Source organism: Danio rerio, chromosome 13 (genome assembly GCF_052040795.2).
Source record: "Danio rerio strain M-AB ecotype USA chromosome 13, GRCz13ab, whole genome shotgun sequence".
NCBI classification, from domain to species: domain Eukaryota; kingdom Metazoa; phylum Chordata; class Actinopteri; order Cypriniformes; family Danionidae; genus Danio; species Danio rerio.
The window spans coordinates 27310625-27326507 of NC_141033.1; the positions used below are offsets into that span (position 1 = coordinate 27310625).

Here is a 15883-nt window from a genome sequence, read left to right on the forward strand (position 1 = left end):
CCCCCCCCAACCCTTTCCCTCCTTTCAAACGGGCGTCACGGTGGGCCAGTGATTAGCGCTGTTGCCTCACAGCAAGAATGCCTCTGGTTTAATTCCTTTCCAAACCAGACGGCATTTCTGTGCGGAGTTTACTCGTTCTCCCCGTGGTCGCATGGGTTTTCCCCGGGTCCTCCGGTTTCCTCCCACAGTTCAAAAACAAGCACTCTAAACAGCTAATCCAAATTTTTTTGCTAAACTCTGAGTACACCTTTTAGCATCCATATCTGACACTTAGCTACAGTAAGCAAGAGGGGGAGTCATCGAGATCTACCTGAGCTCAAACTCCCCTCTCGCCTTGCAATGGGAGGGAGCCCAGGGCTTGAGGATCTTATGAGCTCAGGGCTCTCTCCTGGGACAGCACGCTAAACTAGCTTTATTATCAATCATCAGCTAAGTGTGAACTCTTGAAAGACAAAAGATATGATTATCAGTTTTAGGAAGGCTGCTCACTCTTCCATTTAAAATCAGACTGTCGAAAGTGTGCAATCACCTAGGCACAATTATTGACTCTAAATTCACCTTTGATGAGAATTGTGAAGCAGTGTGTAAAAAGGGGCACCAGCAACAATTCTGTTTGAGAAAGTTTAATCCTTTCCCTATTGATAAACACATGATGATTTTATTTTACCTTGCTTTTCTTCAGTCCGTTTTATCTTTTACTTTGGTGTCATGGTTTGGGAACCTTTCTGTTAAAAATAAAAACACACTAAATCAGATAGTTAAGGGGTCTAGTAAGCTAAAGGCATCTAATATCCAAGGTCATATTACCCTGCAGCCCAAAATCGTTTACTCACTGAAGCTGAGCAGGGCTGAGCCTGGTCAGCACCTGGATGAGAGACCACATGAGAAAACTAGGTTGCTGTTGAAAGGGCTGTTAGTGAGGTCAGCAGGGAGCGCTTAACCTTTGGTCTGTGTGAGTCCTAATGCCCCAGTATAGGGAAGGGAACACTATACTGTCAGTCAGCACCGAGGTCCTGACTCTCTGTGGTCATTAAGAATCCCATGGCACTTCTTGTAAAGAGTAGGGGTGTAACCCCGTTGTCCTGGCCATATTTCCTCCATTGACCCTAAAGGCTGATTTATACTTCTGCGTCAAACACCGGCGTATGCTACGGCGCTGACGCATAGCCCTTCGCTGTGGCCATCGCCGTCAAAGCGAAGGTTTTAAACTCATAATGCATTACTTTGTTTTATTCAGTTTTATATCAGCAAAAACTAACAGCAAGGTAAATTACATTATTTTGAAGTATTAGCAGTACCGAAGGTGTTAAGGCCCTTGTTGATCATAACCCCGTTGTCCTGGCCATATTTCCTCCATTGACCCTAAAGGCTGATTTATACTTCTGCGTCAAACACCGGCGTATGCTACGGCGCTGACGCATAGCCCTTCGCTGTGGCCATCGCCGTCACTGACGTGCACCTCTCAAAAAATGTAACTACACGTCGCAACGACGCGTAGCGTAAGCTCTGTGATTGGTCGGCTCGGTAGCGCTGACGAGTCTGGGCGGGACCGAGAGCCGCGCAAATGGTGCGACGCCGCGCGAGCGATTGTTTACAAGTGTGGAGTCCCGTGAAGGAGCTACGGATGGAAAGTTTTGTTTTGGGTTTACTTCATAGTTAAAGTTGTTGCACGTCCGCCGGTTCCTGCCTCAAAATGAGCGAGTTTAAGCCACTTGTACATCCCGGAAGTGTTCAGGAAAACCAAAAAAGTAGCGAAGAAACTCGTCACAGAGGAACATTTACACCTCACTGCCAACTAGCGTTTAGGAAGTGTTAATGCAGACCGACAGAGACAGCGCGCAGAAGTATAAATGCACAGCCACGCGCGTTGCCTGCGCCGTGGGTTACGCCGGTCACCTGACGCAGAAGTATAAATCAGGCTTTACCCATCATGGACTCCTAATCATCCCCATCTGCTGATTTGGCTTTATCATTGTATCTCCACTCCCCCTAAAACCTGATTTATACTTCTGCGTCAAGTGACCAGCGTAACCCACGGCGCAGGCAACGCGCGTGGCTGTGCATTTATACTTCTGCGCGGTCTCTGTCGGTCTGCATTAACACTTCCGAAACGCTAGTGGGCAGTGAGGTGTTAATGTTCCTCTGTGTTGAGTTTCTTCTCTGCTTTTTTGCTTTTTCTGAACACTTCCGGGATGTACAAGTGGCTCAAACTCGCTCATTTTGAGGCAGGAACCGGCGGACGTGCAACAACTTTAACTATGAGGTAAACACAAAACAAAACTTTCCATCCGGAGCTCCTTCACGGGACTCCACACTTGTAAACAATCGCTCGCACCATTCGCGCGGCTCTCGGTCCCGCCCAGACTCGTCAGCGCTACCAAGCCGACCAATCACAGAGCTTACGCTACGCGTCGTTGCGACGTGTAGTTACATTTTTTGAGAGGTGCACGTCATTGACGGCGATGGCCACGGCGAAGGGCTATGCGTCAGCGCCGTAGCATACGCCGGTGTTTGACGCAGAAGTATAAATCAGCCTTAAAGCTGGTGTGTGGTGAGCGCCATTGTCTTGTGGCTGCCGTCATATCATCCAAGTGGATGCTACACACTGGTGGTGGTGTGGAGAGACCCCCCCTCATAATTGTGAAGCGCTTTGGGTGTTTGGCTATACATGATAAATGCGCTATAAAAATACACACATTACATCAAATTAAGAGAATTGCAAATTTCATTTTTAAGTGACACTGCTCAACCCCTTCCTTTGGTTCGCCGGTGTTTAGTATCAAGCTGTGTTACTAAACGGTATAAAAATTGTTTCATACCAGTAGCGATTAGACATTAAACTAAGGCATAGACAATACTTGAAGGGATTATTTATTCATTCATTATTGTTTTATTTATTTTTTGGAAGATAGTGTTTTGCATGTGTATGTTTTTATGTCCATTTGTTGTTGTCACTTTGAGTTTTTTTGTGTGGCACTGTTATGAAATGAGGACTCTTGACCAACAGAGTCTGGATGCAGGATGCGATGCAATCTCAGACCGACTCTATCTTTGGGTATAAATGAAGTAACCTAACCTAACCTAACGTATCTCTCAAAATGGTACAAGACTGTCCTACAGTATCTGACTACAATTCATAAGAAATCTACCCAGCTAATTGCTCCTGTCACACACACACTGTATGGGAGATGTTCAATTTTGAATCATTGACCAAACACTGACATCTACTGGTGTAAATAGGGTAATGCAACAGGGTTACACCTGGAAATGTCACTCATCTAGCTTACTCAACAAGTAGTTTCCTCCAATCTTCTCCTATTCTTAGAAATGGAGGATACGGATCAAATATTGGACAACGTTTTGCATAAATCTCCCACTATTGAAGAGCTGGAGGGTATATTACATGGGGGTCAGTTGTCTTGTAACCACGTCGATGAAGTGTGGCCTAATTTGTTCCTGGGGGACATGTAAGTAGGACTTTTATATATAGATGATTAAAAGAAAGAGTTAGCATGTTTATTATGTTGTTCTTTCTTAAACAGGTACATGTCTCACGACAAATATGGCCTGTGGAGCCTGGGTGTCACACATGTTTTAAATGCTGCACATGGTAAAATGTGTTGCAAAGGAAATGATGATTATTATGGGACAACCGTGAAGTATTATGGTGTGCCAGCCAATGATTTGCCAACATTTGATATTTCACCTTTCTTCTACCCGTCTGCACAGTACATTCATGATGCACTCAGCACAACAGGCGGTATGTAAAACTCAAGTTATTTTTTTAATCAGCCCTAATTGGATTCATTATTGCTGTCATTGCTTCAAGTATTTTCTTTTCAACAGCTAAAGTTTTTGTGCATTGTGCTGTGGGGATGAGCCGTTCAGCTGCTCTGGTCCTAGCTTACCTAATGATTTATTGCAATTTCTCTCTGGTGGATGCCATCTTGAAAGTGAAAGAAAGAAGATGGATTTTCCCAAACCGAGGATTTCTGAAACAGTTAATAACTCTTGACAATGAATTAAAACTACAAGGAACCAGTAACTAGATTTAACTAGAGAAGTGTACAGTTTATAAACCTGTTAATTAAATACATGAATGAACCGCCAACTTATCCAGCATATGTTTTACACAGCAACTTAGTACTGGGAAACAACCATACACATTCAGACACATCCATACACTACGGCCAATTTAGTATATTCAATTTACCTATACTGCATGTGTTTGGACTGTGGGGGAAACCGGAGTGAACTCGGGGAGAGCATGCACACTCCACACAAAAATGCCAACTGGTCCAGCAGGGGCTCGAACCAGTGACCTTCTTGCTGTGAGGTGACAGTGCTAACCACAGAGCCACTGTGTCACCTAATTTTATTACATTCATTCATTTTCATCTGCTTTTCCGGGGCCGGGTTGCAAGGGCAGCAATCAAGAACCTCAGACTTCCCTCTCCCCAGATACTTCCTCCAGCTCCTGGTGAGGTGTTCCCACACCAGCCGTGAGACAGTCCTTCCAGCGTGTCCTGGGTTTTCCCAGAGGCCTCCTCTCAGTGGGACATGCCTGGAACACCTCCCTGTAGGCATCCAGGAGGCATTCGAAGCAGATGCTGAGCCTCTTCAGCTGACTTCTCTCGATGTGGAGGAGCAGCGGCTCTACTCCGAGCTCCTCCTGGGTGACAAAGCTCCTCACCCTATCTATAAGGGTGCACCCTGCCACCCAGCGAAGGACATTCATTTCAGCTGCTTGTATCTGAGATCTTGTCCATTCAGTCATGACCCCAAGCTGATGACCATAGGTGACAGTAGGAACATAGATTGACCGGTAAATTGAGAGCTTTGCCTTTCGGCTCAGCTTCTTCTTTACCACAATGGACCGGGAAATTGACCACATTACTGCTGCAGCTGCATCAATCCGCCTGTCAATCTCACGCTCCATCCTTCCCTCGCTCATGAACAAAACCCCAAGATACTTGAACTCCTCCACCTGGGGTAAGGACTTTCCTCCAACCTGGAGATGGCAAACCAACGTTTTCCAGTGGAGCACCATGGCCTCGGACTTGGAGGTGCTGATTCTCACCCCAGCCATGTCACACATAATTAGAACAGAAAATAAGATTTTTAAAAAGTATTTAAAAGTATTCTTTGCAAAGAATAAGATATTATTGGATTTTACTCAACTTTGCCCTGAACAAAATTGGAGTTTTAAGTTGAATCCTTCTTTCCTACAATCACGCACAAAAATGTTTTATGAAGTGTTTTTTAAGGTGAGTGGGCTTTACAAACCACCTGTAGAAACAATCTTCTCACTCCGTAAGATGAGAAAAACACTCCCCTCTTCACTCTAGCACTTTTATGAGCACACACTGTTCCTATAATTAGCACTTTTTGTGTGTATTTCCTTTTTTTTTTAATCACTGAATGCTTCCTCAATTATAAGTTCCTTACAAAAGCATCTGCTAGATAACTAAATGTAAATGTAGTGAATCTTTCAAGGATTTGAATCTTGAACTGAAATAAAATAGCATATGCAAATGTATTTAAACTAAGCTTATCATCAGACATTGTTGTTTCCCTTCTTTGTTTCACCCTTCTCCAAAGTACAATACTCCAAATGTCCACTTAACACAATTGTCCTTTATTGTCCTGTTCTCTCGTCATCAGATGAATCATCTCCTAGTGTCACTTGTGAACAGACCACAATGTCCTGCCATAGAAATGGAATAAACTAGAACGGTCTGAAACATATCTCAAAATAGACAGGGATTAGTGGCTTAGTATGTGTCAAGCTGAGATAGCTTTTAATATTCTCAGCATTACCCATAGTAATTGCATTCTTACTAGTGACACCGACAAATTCATTTATCAGTTTTCTAATTTAATTCTTACTTAATTGTAACTTAACTGTAAATTTAACTGAAGAGCACTGCAATTGTGTAACAAGTAAAAACTGAATTTATAATTGAATTGTGGTTCTGGCTGCATGTCAAAGTTAAATTCAATAGTCACATTTGTGGACAACAAAATGTTTTTGTAAATGGTAAATATCTTATGGTAAATATCACAATAGTTTATCCTAGAACTGCACTTTATAACTTTTACCTGTATCCTGCACTTGCTGCTATTGCACTGCTGGTCAGACCTAAACTGCATTTCGTTGCATTGTACTTGTACATGTGTAATGACAATAAAGTTGAATCTAATAAAAAAAAAAATGGTCAGAGTCATTTTCTTTTATGCCAAAAATCATTAAAATATAAAGCAAAGATCATGTTCCATGATGATATTTTATAAATTCTTACTGTAATGTAAACATAATTTTTGATTAACAATATGTGTTCCTAAAAACTACAGGCGTGCTTTTCACAACGTTTTAATTTTTTTTGAACAGATTCCAGATATTCATATAGTTGTACCTCTCCCAAATTTGTGCTGTCCAAACAGACGCTACACCAATGGAAAGCTTATTTATTCAACTTTTAGATTATATATAAAACATAAGCTAGGTAATTGCACCTATCTTATACTGTGTGAAAGGTTAATAATTGAATTAAAAGGCTTTTTAATTGCAATTGGTAATTGAATTAGAGACCACAAAACATTTCTAGTAAGAATTGAATTAAACTTTATACTTCCGGTTAATTATATATGTAAGTAAGAAATAGAGTGCTCTATAATTCTGCTGGTAGTACATGTGTGTCATTCCTGCAGGCACAGGACGTCAACATGATGTCATATTAACGTTGTACCCCAACATTGTAGGGATGTTGGATTTTGTTTGGAATGAAAAACGGGTTGACGTCAGAACTCAACGTCAGGCCAACGTCTAACCTAAAATAAACTTAAAATCAACCAAATATCCATGTCTAATCATGTTACACCTTGACATTGTGTGGAAGTTACCACTATGATGTCTGTCAGACGTTGGATTTTGGTCACTTTCCAACACAACCTAAATCAATCAAATATCAATGTAATGACGTGTTATTGGACGTCAAAATAATGTTGTCCTTAGACGCTAGCTAGACATTGAATTTTGGTCACCTGACGTCATGATCTAAATCTTACCTAATATTAATGTCTTATGATGTGTGCCTGCTGGGATGAGTAGGCCTAACTCTAAGAACTTTAATCTAATTCAACTTGCCATACTGTAACTTATCATCAGATATGAACACTTGATACAGTGTCAATTAAGTTTTCTTTGTCATTATTAAAGTTTAGTGCAGTGTAGGCTAATACAAATAGGCTACTTTTTCCACTCTAGTAAAGATTGGCTTATCAAACCCTTTTGGATAATTCACTTCATTTAGAAATGCACAATAATTTTCTCTTATTTGCATGTCAGATACCATGCCTTGAAATTCACGTGTTCAATATGTTCTATATTCTCGCGTGGGAATTCTTTATTTAGAGAAAAACATCAGATTATTTGCTTGCTACACAATGGAGGTTGTGACTTCTAGAGCCACCATGCGCCCCCTGGAGGAGACAAACACAGTGCGGCATTGAAACGGTTACTCGCCGTTTTTGAGCGCACAGACGTCCATCATCAGCGCAGCTCTGAGATGCTCAGCGGTATCGGGTAACCGAGCAGCGTCATAAAGAGCACCTGTTTGTGTGGATCACGACGTGCCAAACGGGTTATGTATGCTGAGCCCCCGGGAAAACAGCAGAAACACATCTTCACTGGCATAATACTCGGATCTGGGTCAATTCGGCACAATGACAGCTCAGAAAAACAAGCACGGTCTCCTGCCTATTAAAGAGTTGGAGAATGTTCTGGACACATGTAAACTTGACCTAACTCCAGTCGACGAGGTCTGGCCAAACCTGTTCATCGGAAACGTGTAAGTACAGGCTATAAATTACTCAGTCATGCACTGATTCAGGCTATTCAACTGACGCTTATTTAACGATTATTAGCCATACATCTATGTGGTTTTGGTTAACACCATTTGTTAAAAAGGGATTTGAGAATCTATTTGTTCAAATAAGTCACTTAGGCTATATTCACTTCAATCATATTACAAGTGAAATGTTTTTGCAGTAAAATGACTTTACATGACTGCCATAGTGGTTGCCCTAATAAATTACATAACACATCTTTGTCTTTCTCTCATAGGGCCATTGCTCAAAATAGAAATGCTTTGAAGAAAATGGGAATCACTCACGTTTTAAACGCTGCTCATTCCAAGCAAGGCAGCATCGGGGACCAGAGTTATTATGGCAATTCAATTTTATATTATGGCATCCCAGCAGAGGACTCTTCATCATTTGATCTTAGTGTGTACTTTAAAACAGCTTCTGATTTCATCCACAAAGCCTTGAGGAAGAAGAACGGTAAGTGTTTATTGTTAGTGATACTACTGTAATGCAAAACAAACAAACAAGCGGAAGACTGTTATAATCCACTTTTGAAACTAAAGATGTGTTTGCACTTGTATTTTAATCTGGACCAAATACATATATACAGTTAAAGTCAGAATTATTAGCCCCCTGTTTATTTTTTCCCCAATTTCTGTTTAACTAAAGAAGATTTTTAGACACGATAGTTTAACAACTTTTTTCTAATAACTGATTTATTTTATCTTTGCCATAATGACAGTACATAACATTTTACTATATATTTTCAAGACATTTCTATACAGCTTATAGTGACATTTAAAGGCTTCACTAGGACACACCCCCACATTATTGCATATGATGGTTTATTCTGTAGACTAATTGAAAAATATATGGCTTAAAGGGGCTAATAATATTGACAAAAATGTTTTTTTTTTTTAATTAAGTCTTTTTCCAGAAGAAAAAAATATTATCACACATACCGTGACAATTTCCTTGCTCTGTTAAACATCTTTTGGAAAATATGTCAAAAGGAAAAAAAAATCACAGAGGGGCTAATAAATCTGACTTCAACTGTATATTTCTGCTTCCTGGTACACTGTCATTTTTACATCCTAACCTTTTGCAACTGAGGTTACTAAACATCCAAAACAATGCCGTGCGCTGGGCTAAACACTTGTTGTGTGTGCATACATGTTATGATGCTTACAAATGTGCAAGAGCACTGTAAATTCTTCAACTATAGGCTAAGCATATACATATCAACATCGCAAATTTGACAAGTAAAATGGTGTTCTGTTCCTTTTATGATAGCATCTTATGACATCACGTCCTGTTTTTAGCTGTTTTAGATGTCTCTTGTAGGTGTTTCGTTCACATTCCAGTTGAACTGCTCTAGATTTCATTTAGAAGTGGACTGAGACCAATTTGAGTTACATTTAATGAACTGCACTAAAAGCATTTGCACCAGAGTTAGTGCTAATTGAACCATATATGTCAAGTGTGAACACCCTCATATTGTAGAAAGTTAATAAAGCTAGAAGTAAAGTATTTCTATAACTTTTTCACATAGTAAATTGCAGACATGACAACAAAATACATTTTATATATAATCTAAACCATCCATTGTTAACTGACCACCTCAGTAGTCTTTTATATGTTTTTCTAAAAGGATTGTTTGTTTTACATCACTTTTAAGAAAAAAGTGAAATACTAAAATACAAAAGCCCTTGAATTTTCCCTCTAAGCCTGATAAACTTTACAGGTGCCTTAAAATGAACATTGGGATAAACCTAGGCAGAGTTGAATAATATGAGTTCAGAAATAACATAACGTAATAAATCCCATGAGTAAATTCCAGTAAAAAACAAGCCAATTGGAACAAAATGGCAACTGTAATGTTTCATGTGGGATCATTAATATGCACGCTGAAGGCATTGTTTGATTGGCCACAATAGTGAGATTACAACAATTACATATATATTTATTTCCCTTATGTTCAGGTTTCTCTAAGCTTGTATTATACTTACTATGTACGTGGTACTCTTATTTTGAAAACACCACAGGTTTTAAAGATTGGTTAAGAGGCAGTTTTGTAAAACAGGCAGCCATGTTTGACAACACAACTTAGAAGCATGCTATAGTATACATATATGTTACTCGGGTGGCATAAAGATAGCTCAATCCTTGCAGCTAAAATAAAGAGCTCATTAATATGCACAACCCATACATTCTGTGTAGGCATCAGAGATTAATTAAATATATATCTAAAAGTTTAGATAATAATTGAAAATACTCTTGCCATTAACTCTAGTTTGTTCAGTTTTTAAAAAATGTTGGAATATAAAAAGATATTTTGAAGAGTATATGGGTAACCAAATGGTTGCTGATCTCTATTGGTAATTACAGTCTGTGTCTTTTATGTGTAGGAAAGGTGCTTGTTCACTGCATCATGGGAATGAGTCGATCTGCAACTCTGGTTCTAGCATACCTTATGCTGCGTCAGCGTCTTACCCTGCGCACTGCCATCCAAACAGTCGTACTGCGACGTGCCATCTATCCCAACAGGAACTTTTTGAGCCTTCTCCTGGATTTGGACATTCAGCTACAGAGAAAGCGAATGCTGTGCCCTATTCTCTGACAGAAAAACACAGATGTCATGAGCACACTAATGCCTGTGCATTCATTTTATATAACTAGAGGATGAAGAGTTAGCCATCGTTGGTATGTTTACATTATTTACGATAAGTGTACAGTATATAGCCTATATTGTTTCATAGTAAAACTGGTGCCTTTGGGGTTTAGTGTATGTTGCTGTATAGACCATCTTTGTACTTTTCCATAGATTTACAGGATTAATTTTAATATTTGCTATAATTTAGCTATAAAACACTTTTTAATATTGAATAAGTGGCTTTGCTTTTAACTGAAACAATATTTAACATCTGTCCTACTTGCATTGCCTTTTAAACAGATTTTTCTGTACAATGTCTTGTAAATTTGAGAATGATGATTTTTATGAAAATCTTTATATGATATATTCAAGATGCAGCTTTATGAACAGCACACAAGTGCCACATGATCCTCACATTTGAAATGACATTTAACAATGGAGTCAGTATTCAGCACAGTGCACTAAATTAAGCAGTATTAAATGATTGAATTGTGGTTTATTATTCAGCTACAGAGAAAAGCCTGACTGTGAGCTGTATGAGCTTTTACGTTGCTTTTGGCAGCCAAAATTGGAGGAATCTATGGGCCAAGCACAACACTCTTCTGTTGACTCAATCCTAACAGCCTTGTTTAAATGACTGAGCAGCACTCGTTGATGTGTTTTTAGTGCACCTTTTTGTTTTAACAGTAGAATAATGTTTCATTCAGCTCATTGATTCACAGACGTTCCTTTGTTATCTTAGAGAACATTAATGGAGTGTAAACAGTTTTGCCAAATGCGCTGTATAGTTACAACCTTTAATTGCACATTTGACTCTTTCAGCTATGAGCAGGATGAATATTGAATTTGTTACACTGTTAGTTATGTCTGAATTTGTATGTATTTCTGAAGGTATAACGACTGACATATGGATGTTTCATACAAACAAGGTGCCAAATAAAGTTAATATTCATCTGTGTTCATTTAAATAAAATAAATGTGATAGTGCTTTGGGATAAGCATTTAACAATTTTCTTCATATTACTATTATTATTGCATTTTCTTACATTTTGTCAATGCTTACTTTTTAATTGCAACTTTAAAAAATTACATATATAAGCATTTAATAAGTGTTTATAGGATTTCAGCTTAAAATTTATTTTGAGCCATTTATTTACACAACAATGACATGTTGAGGGCAAGAAAATGCAAACTTAAAATAAAAATAAAAACATTTAAAGTGCAAGTCTTTGAAAGTTATTAAGTTTAGTTTAAAAACTTTATTAATCCCACTAGGTTCATTCCGCTGTGGTGACCCCGGATTAATAAAGGGACTAAGCCGAAAAGAAAATGAATGAATAATCCCATCAGGGGCAATTAAATTAGGGCAGCAGCATTTCATGATACAACAAACACATAGAGACAAATCACTTACAAACAATATTAAAAACACACAATCCAGCATGCTTTATAATAACTTCATAAATAGTACTAAAAAACATAGGGAGGACCCATATATAAAAAAGTAAAATCTTGCTAAAATGTAAGGTTGTAAAGCCTTATTTCCTCAGGAACAAAGGTGAATTGTATCTGTTAGAAAAGCATTTAATGTTTCTAAACTGTCTTCCAGAGGGCAACAGAACAAAAAAGGCTTCAGAGGATGGGAATCATCTCCTATCACACTTTGAGTTTTCCTTAACATTTGCTGTTCATGTAACTCTGCTAGACTCTGCACAGGCAAACCAATAATCTTGGAGCAAGTTTTTCATGAATATAACATGTTCAGTTTATTATTTGCATTCACAACCAAAACAACCATGGTGGGTATTTCTTTACAAAGTGGCATCTCAAATAACTGGAGAGGTCTGAATAGAGTTTTTAGTCACTTTTGCTGCTTTTGTAAATATGATAATTTTAACAACACTGCCAATTACTCATTGGCCAATATATATATATATATATATATATATATATATATATATATATATATATATATATATATATATATATATATATATATATATATATATATATATATATTTTTTTTTTTTTATCAGCATATGCCCTTTCTGCCAATGTAGTACTCTGTACATTTTACTGAGATTACAACCATCAGTTTTAACCACCCCACCCCCATTTGTAAGCAAAAACATTTCAAAAACCCTGAGGAAAAAAGTATTAAGTACATGGCTTGTCATATAAAATTGTCATTACAACTTTTTAGACTATGTTTCAAATAACTTTCATTGAAGATGGACTGGATCTATTAACTTTCCCTATATGGTTTGCATGTGGTTCCTATTTGGTTATTTTCTCAGAATACATTTTCTGGCTATTTTATTGGTAACCAAAAACTAAACTTCCAAGAACATTGCAATGATGTTTTATAATAACTTGTATGTAATGGGAACATTCTATTTTCAAAGCAATCTTTCTGGGCTAACCAACAGAAAATGACGGTAAACTAAAACTAAAAAATATAGAACATAGGAATTTAGGAATGTTAGCTGGGATGCTATTAGAAGTTTTATATTATCAAAAATATACATCTCATTTCTAATATTTTGGATATACCATTACTCATCAACCGTAATGCAACAACTGAACATTTACTCCTATGTGATTCTCAGTCTTTCCAGCAGAGTGCAGTGGTGTGCCATGAAAGATTTGCAGGCACAAACTAAAAAGGCTTTTAAGCTAGCAATGGTGTCAGGTAAACAAAAATCTTGGTTCTTTTTTTGCCGAGTGTCATCCAGTAGGCTGATATTTTCCTCTTTGTTTGTATTTGATATTTTTCATATGCGACATTAACTAATATCAATGTAAAATCTTTTATTGATTACCACATTATTACAGATATATTGATCAATGATGATTAACAGTCCCTTATCACTTGTCAGTGACATTGCATCTTGCAGATGTTCTTGAGTCACACAATATAACTGATCGGTGTTAACCCTGGAGAAGAGAGGCTGATTCTCCAGTGTTTTCACCCGGACAGTGTGACCTGCAGCTGCGCGAGCGGAGGAAGCAGGACCCGCTCGAATCCCCGGACACACATCGCTTTCAGAGAACATTCAATTAAGACACTGCTTTGCTTCCTGATTAGCTGCTTGGCTTACACTGTACGATGATAAATCATTGAGAAGAGGAACGGGGAACAGGCGCGAGCTGCTCAGCCAAGTGTGTGTGTATATATTTTGGGCTAAGCTCAGTCATCTCCTGATTTGACTGGAGGAAGCAGAGGCTCGGAGGGGGTGAAGCTGAAGACCACATTAGTGTCACATAAGAGCTCTGGAAAGCAAATGCATCTGTACGTGATTACATTGTGTCAGTGTTTTCTCAGGGAAGACTGTCAAGACTAAGATATCGTGGATAAAAAGAACAAACTAACATCAGCTGACAGAAACATATCATGGCCTAAACAATATGCTTTAAAGAAATATATCCACACGTGCTGGTAAGAGAAAATAAGTTAGCAAACCTGATTTATGTAAAAATCTGTGTTAAGTTTGATTCATTAACATATATCAGCTCAAACTATTGCTATGAATCAGTTTTACTAAGTCAACTATTCATCAACTATTTTAAATAAAAGTTAAAATTTTACCTATGGTAAATATTTCTAATGATTGTGCATTTATACACTCACTGGCCACTTTATTAGGTACACTGACTAGTACCAGGTAGGACCCGCTTTTGCCTTCAGAACTGACTTAATCCTTCTCGGCATAGGTTTCACAAGGTATTGGAAATATTCCTCAGAGATTTTGGTCCATATTGACATGATAGCATCACGCAGTTGTTGCAGATTTTTTGGCTGCACATCCATGATGTGAATCTTCTGTTCCTTCACATCCCAAAGGCGCTCTACTGGATTGAGATCTGGTGATGGTGGAGGCCATTTGAGTTCAAGAAAACTGTCTGAGACTATTCACACTGTATGACATGGTGCATTATCCTGCTGGAAGTAGCCATCAGAAGATGGGTCCACAGTGATCATAAAGAGATGGACTTAGTCAGCAACAATACTCAGGTAGGCTGTGGTGTTGACACAATGCTCAGTTAGTAATGGGCCAAAAGTGTGCTATGAAAATATCCCCCACATAATTACACCAGACTCATCAGACCAGACAACTTTTTTCCAATCTTCTATTATATAATTATGGTGAGCCTGTATGAATTGTAGCCTCAGTTTTCTGTTCTTAGCTGACAGGAATGGCACCTGGTGTGGTCTTCTGCTCCTGTTGCCCATCTGCCTCATGGTTAGACATGTTGTTTTTCATACCATTTTCTGTAAACCCTAAAGATCCCAGTAGTCCCAGTCGATCACAGTAGATCAGCAGTTTCTGAAATACTCAGACCAGCCGTCTGGCACCAACAACCATGCCACATTCAAAGTGATTTAAATCACTTTTCTTCCCCATTCTGATGCTTGGTTTGAACTGCAGCAGATCGCCTCGACCATGTCTACATGCCTAAATACATTGAGTTTCTGCCAAGTGATTGGCTAATTAGACATTTGTGTTGAGCAGTTGGACAGGTGTACCTAACAAAGTGGCCGGTGAGTGTGTGGTGGATAAAAAATAATTTAAAAGTATCATATTTTGGCTACTTAAGTGCAAAGCAAGCCTGGAGTAACAGTAGGTATCGTAATAATCACTGTTTTTGTAACAGAATAAAAATCTATGGTTACTTTACATTTTTAATGCATTATTTCTGAATAAAAGTAGGCTATTTAAAATCTTAGGTTTAAATGGTAGAATATGTTACGGCATGACTATTTACTCCATGAAATCTCCATGACTTTTAAAACCACAAAAGAAAAGCAGGCCGAATGATTCATGGATTGGATCAAACACTGCAATTTCAAATTGGCAACTCTGGACCACTTAATACAAATTACATACACTGAATTTCCAACTACAGATTAAAGAAAGCCAAGCTTAGTCACTGTGCACTGCAGTATCTTTTTTCCTTCACCGAGACAAGAAAAGAAAGACAGAAACAAAACAAAAAATCCTCAAAACATACTTGCTGTTTTGTGCTTCTCTCGTATACAGTATGAGGTTTTAATAACACTAAGTAATAAGCATTTCTTGAGAAGGAACAGGTGTATGCGGCTTTCACACCCAAGCCATTAATTCCTTTTTATTAGCTTCATAAAACCGTAATTACTACGGAGCTCAAAGCTTATTTTACCGGCATGGAAAGAACAACTCTTAGTTAAGTCTTTCCCTGTTTTACACATAGAGCCTAATTTACTGAAGCTTTGAGCACTAGCTAAACAGTTTCAGCTGGAGTGCAAAGAAGACAGCCTATCTTGGAGAAGAGCATCAGACACGCTCCAATTGCCCAACGTGTCACTGCACTTGCATGTGCAAA

The 15883-nt window shown here is 38.4% G+C and overlaps 2 protein-coding genes across 2 annotated transcripts; both read left to right on the forward strand.

Moving 5' to 3' along the window:
* Nucleotides 1-3327: 3327 nt before the first annotated feature.
* On the forward strand, nt 3328-4049 carry si:ch211-223p8.8. Its single transcript, NM_001145626.1, is given in 3 exon segments — nt 3328-3467; nt 3543-3760; nt 3847-4049. Coding segments are annotated over 3 exon segments (561 nt in total).
* A 3507-nt stretch (nt 4050-7556) lies between these two features.
* On the forward strand, nt 7557-11525 carry zgc:153981. The gene is given in 3 exon segments (NM_001077609.1): nt 7557-7850; nt 8126-8343; nt 10275-11525. Coding segments are annotated over 3 exon segments (555 nt in total). The 5' UTR covers nt 7557-7725; the 3' UTR covers nt 10487-11525.
* Nucleotides 11526-15883: the final 4358 nt, after the last annotated feature.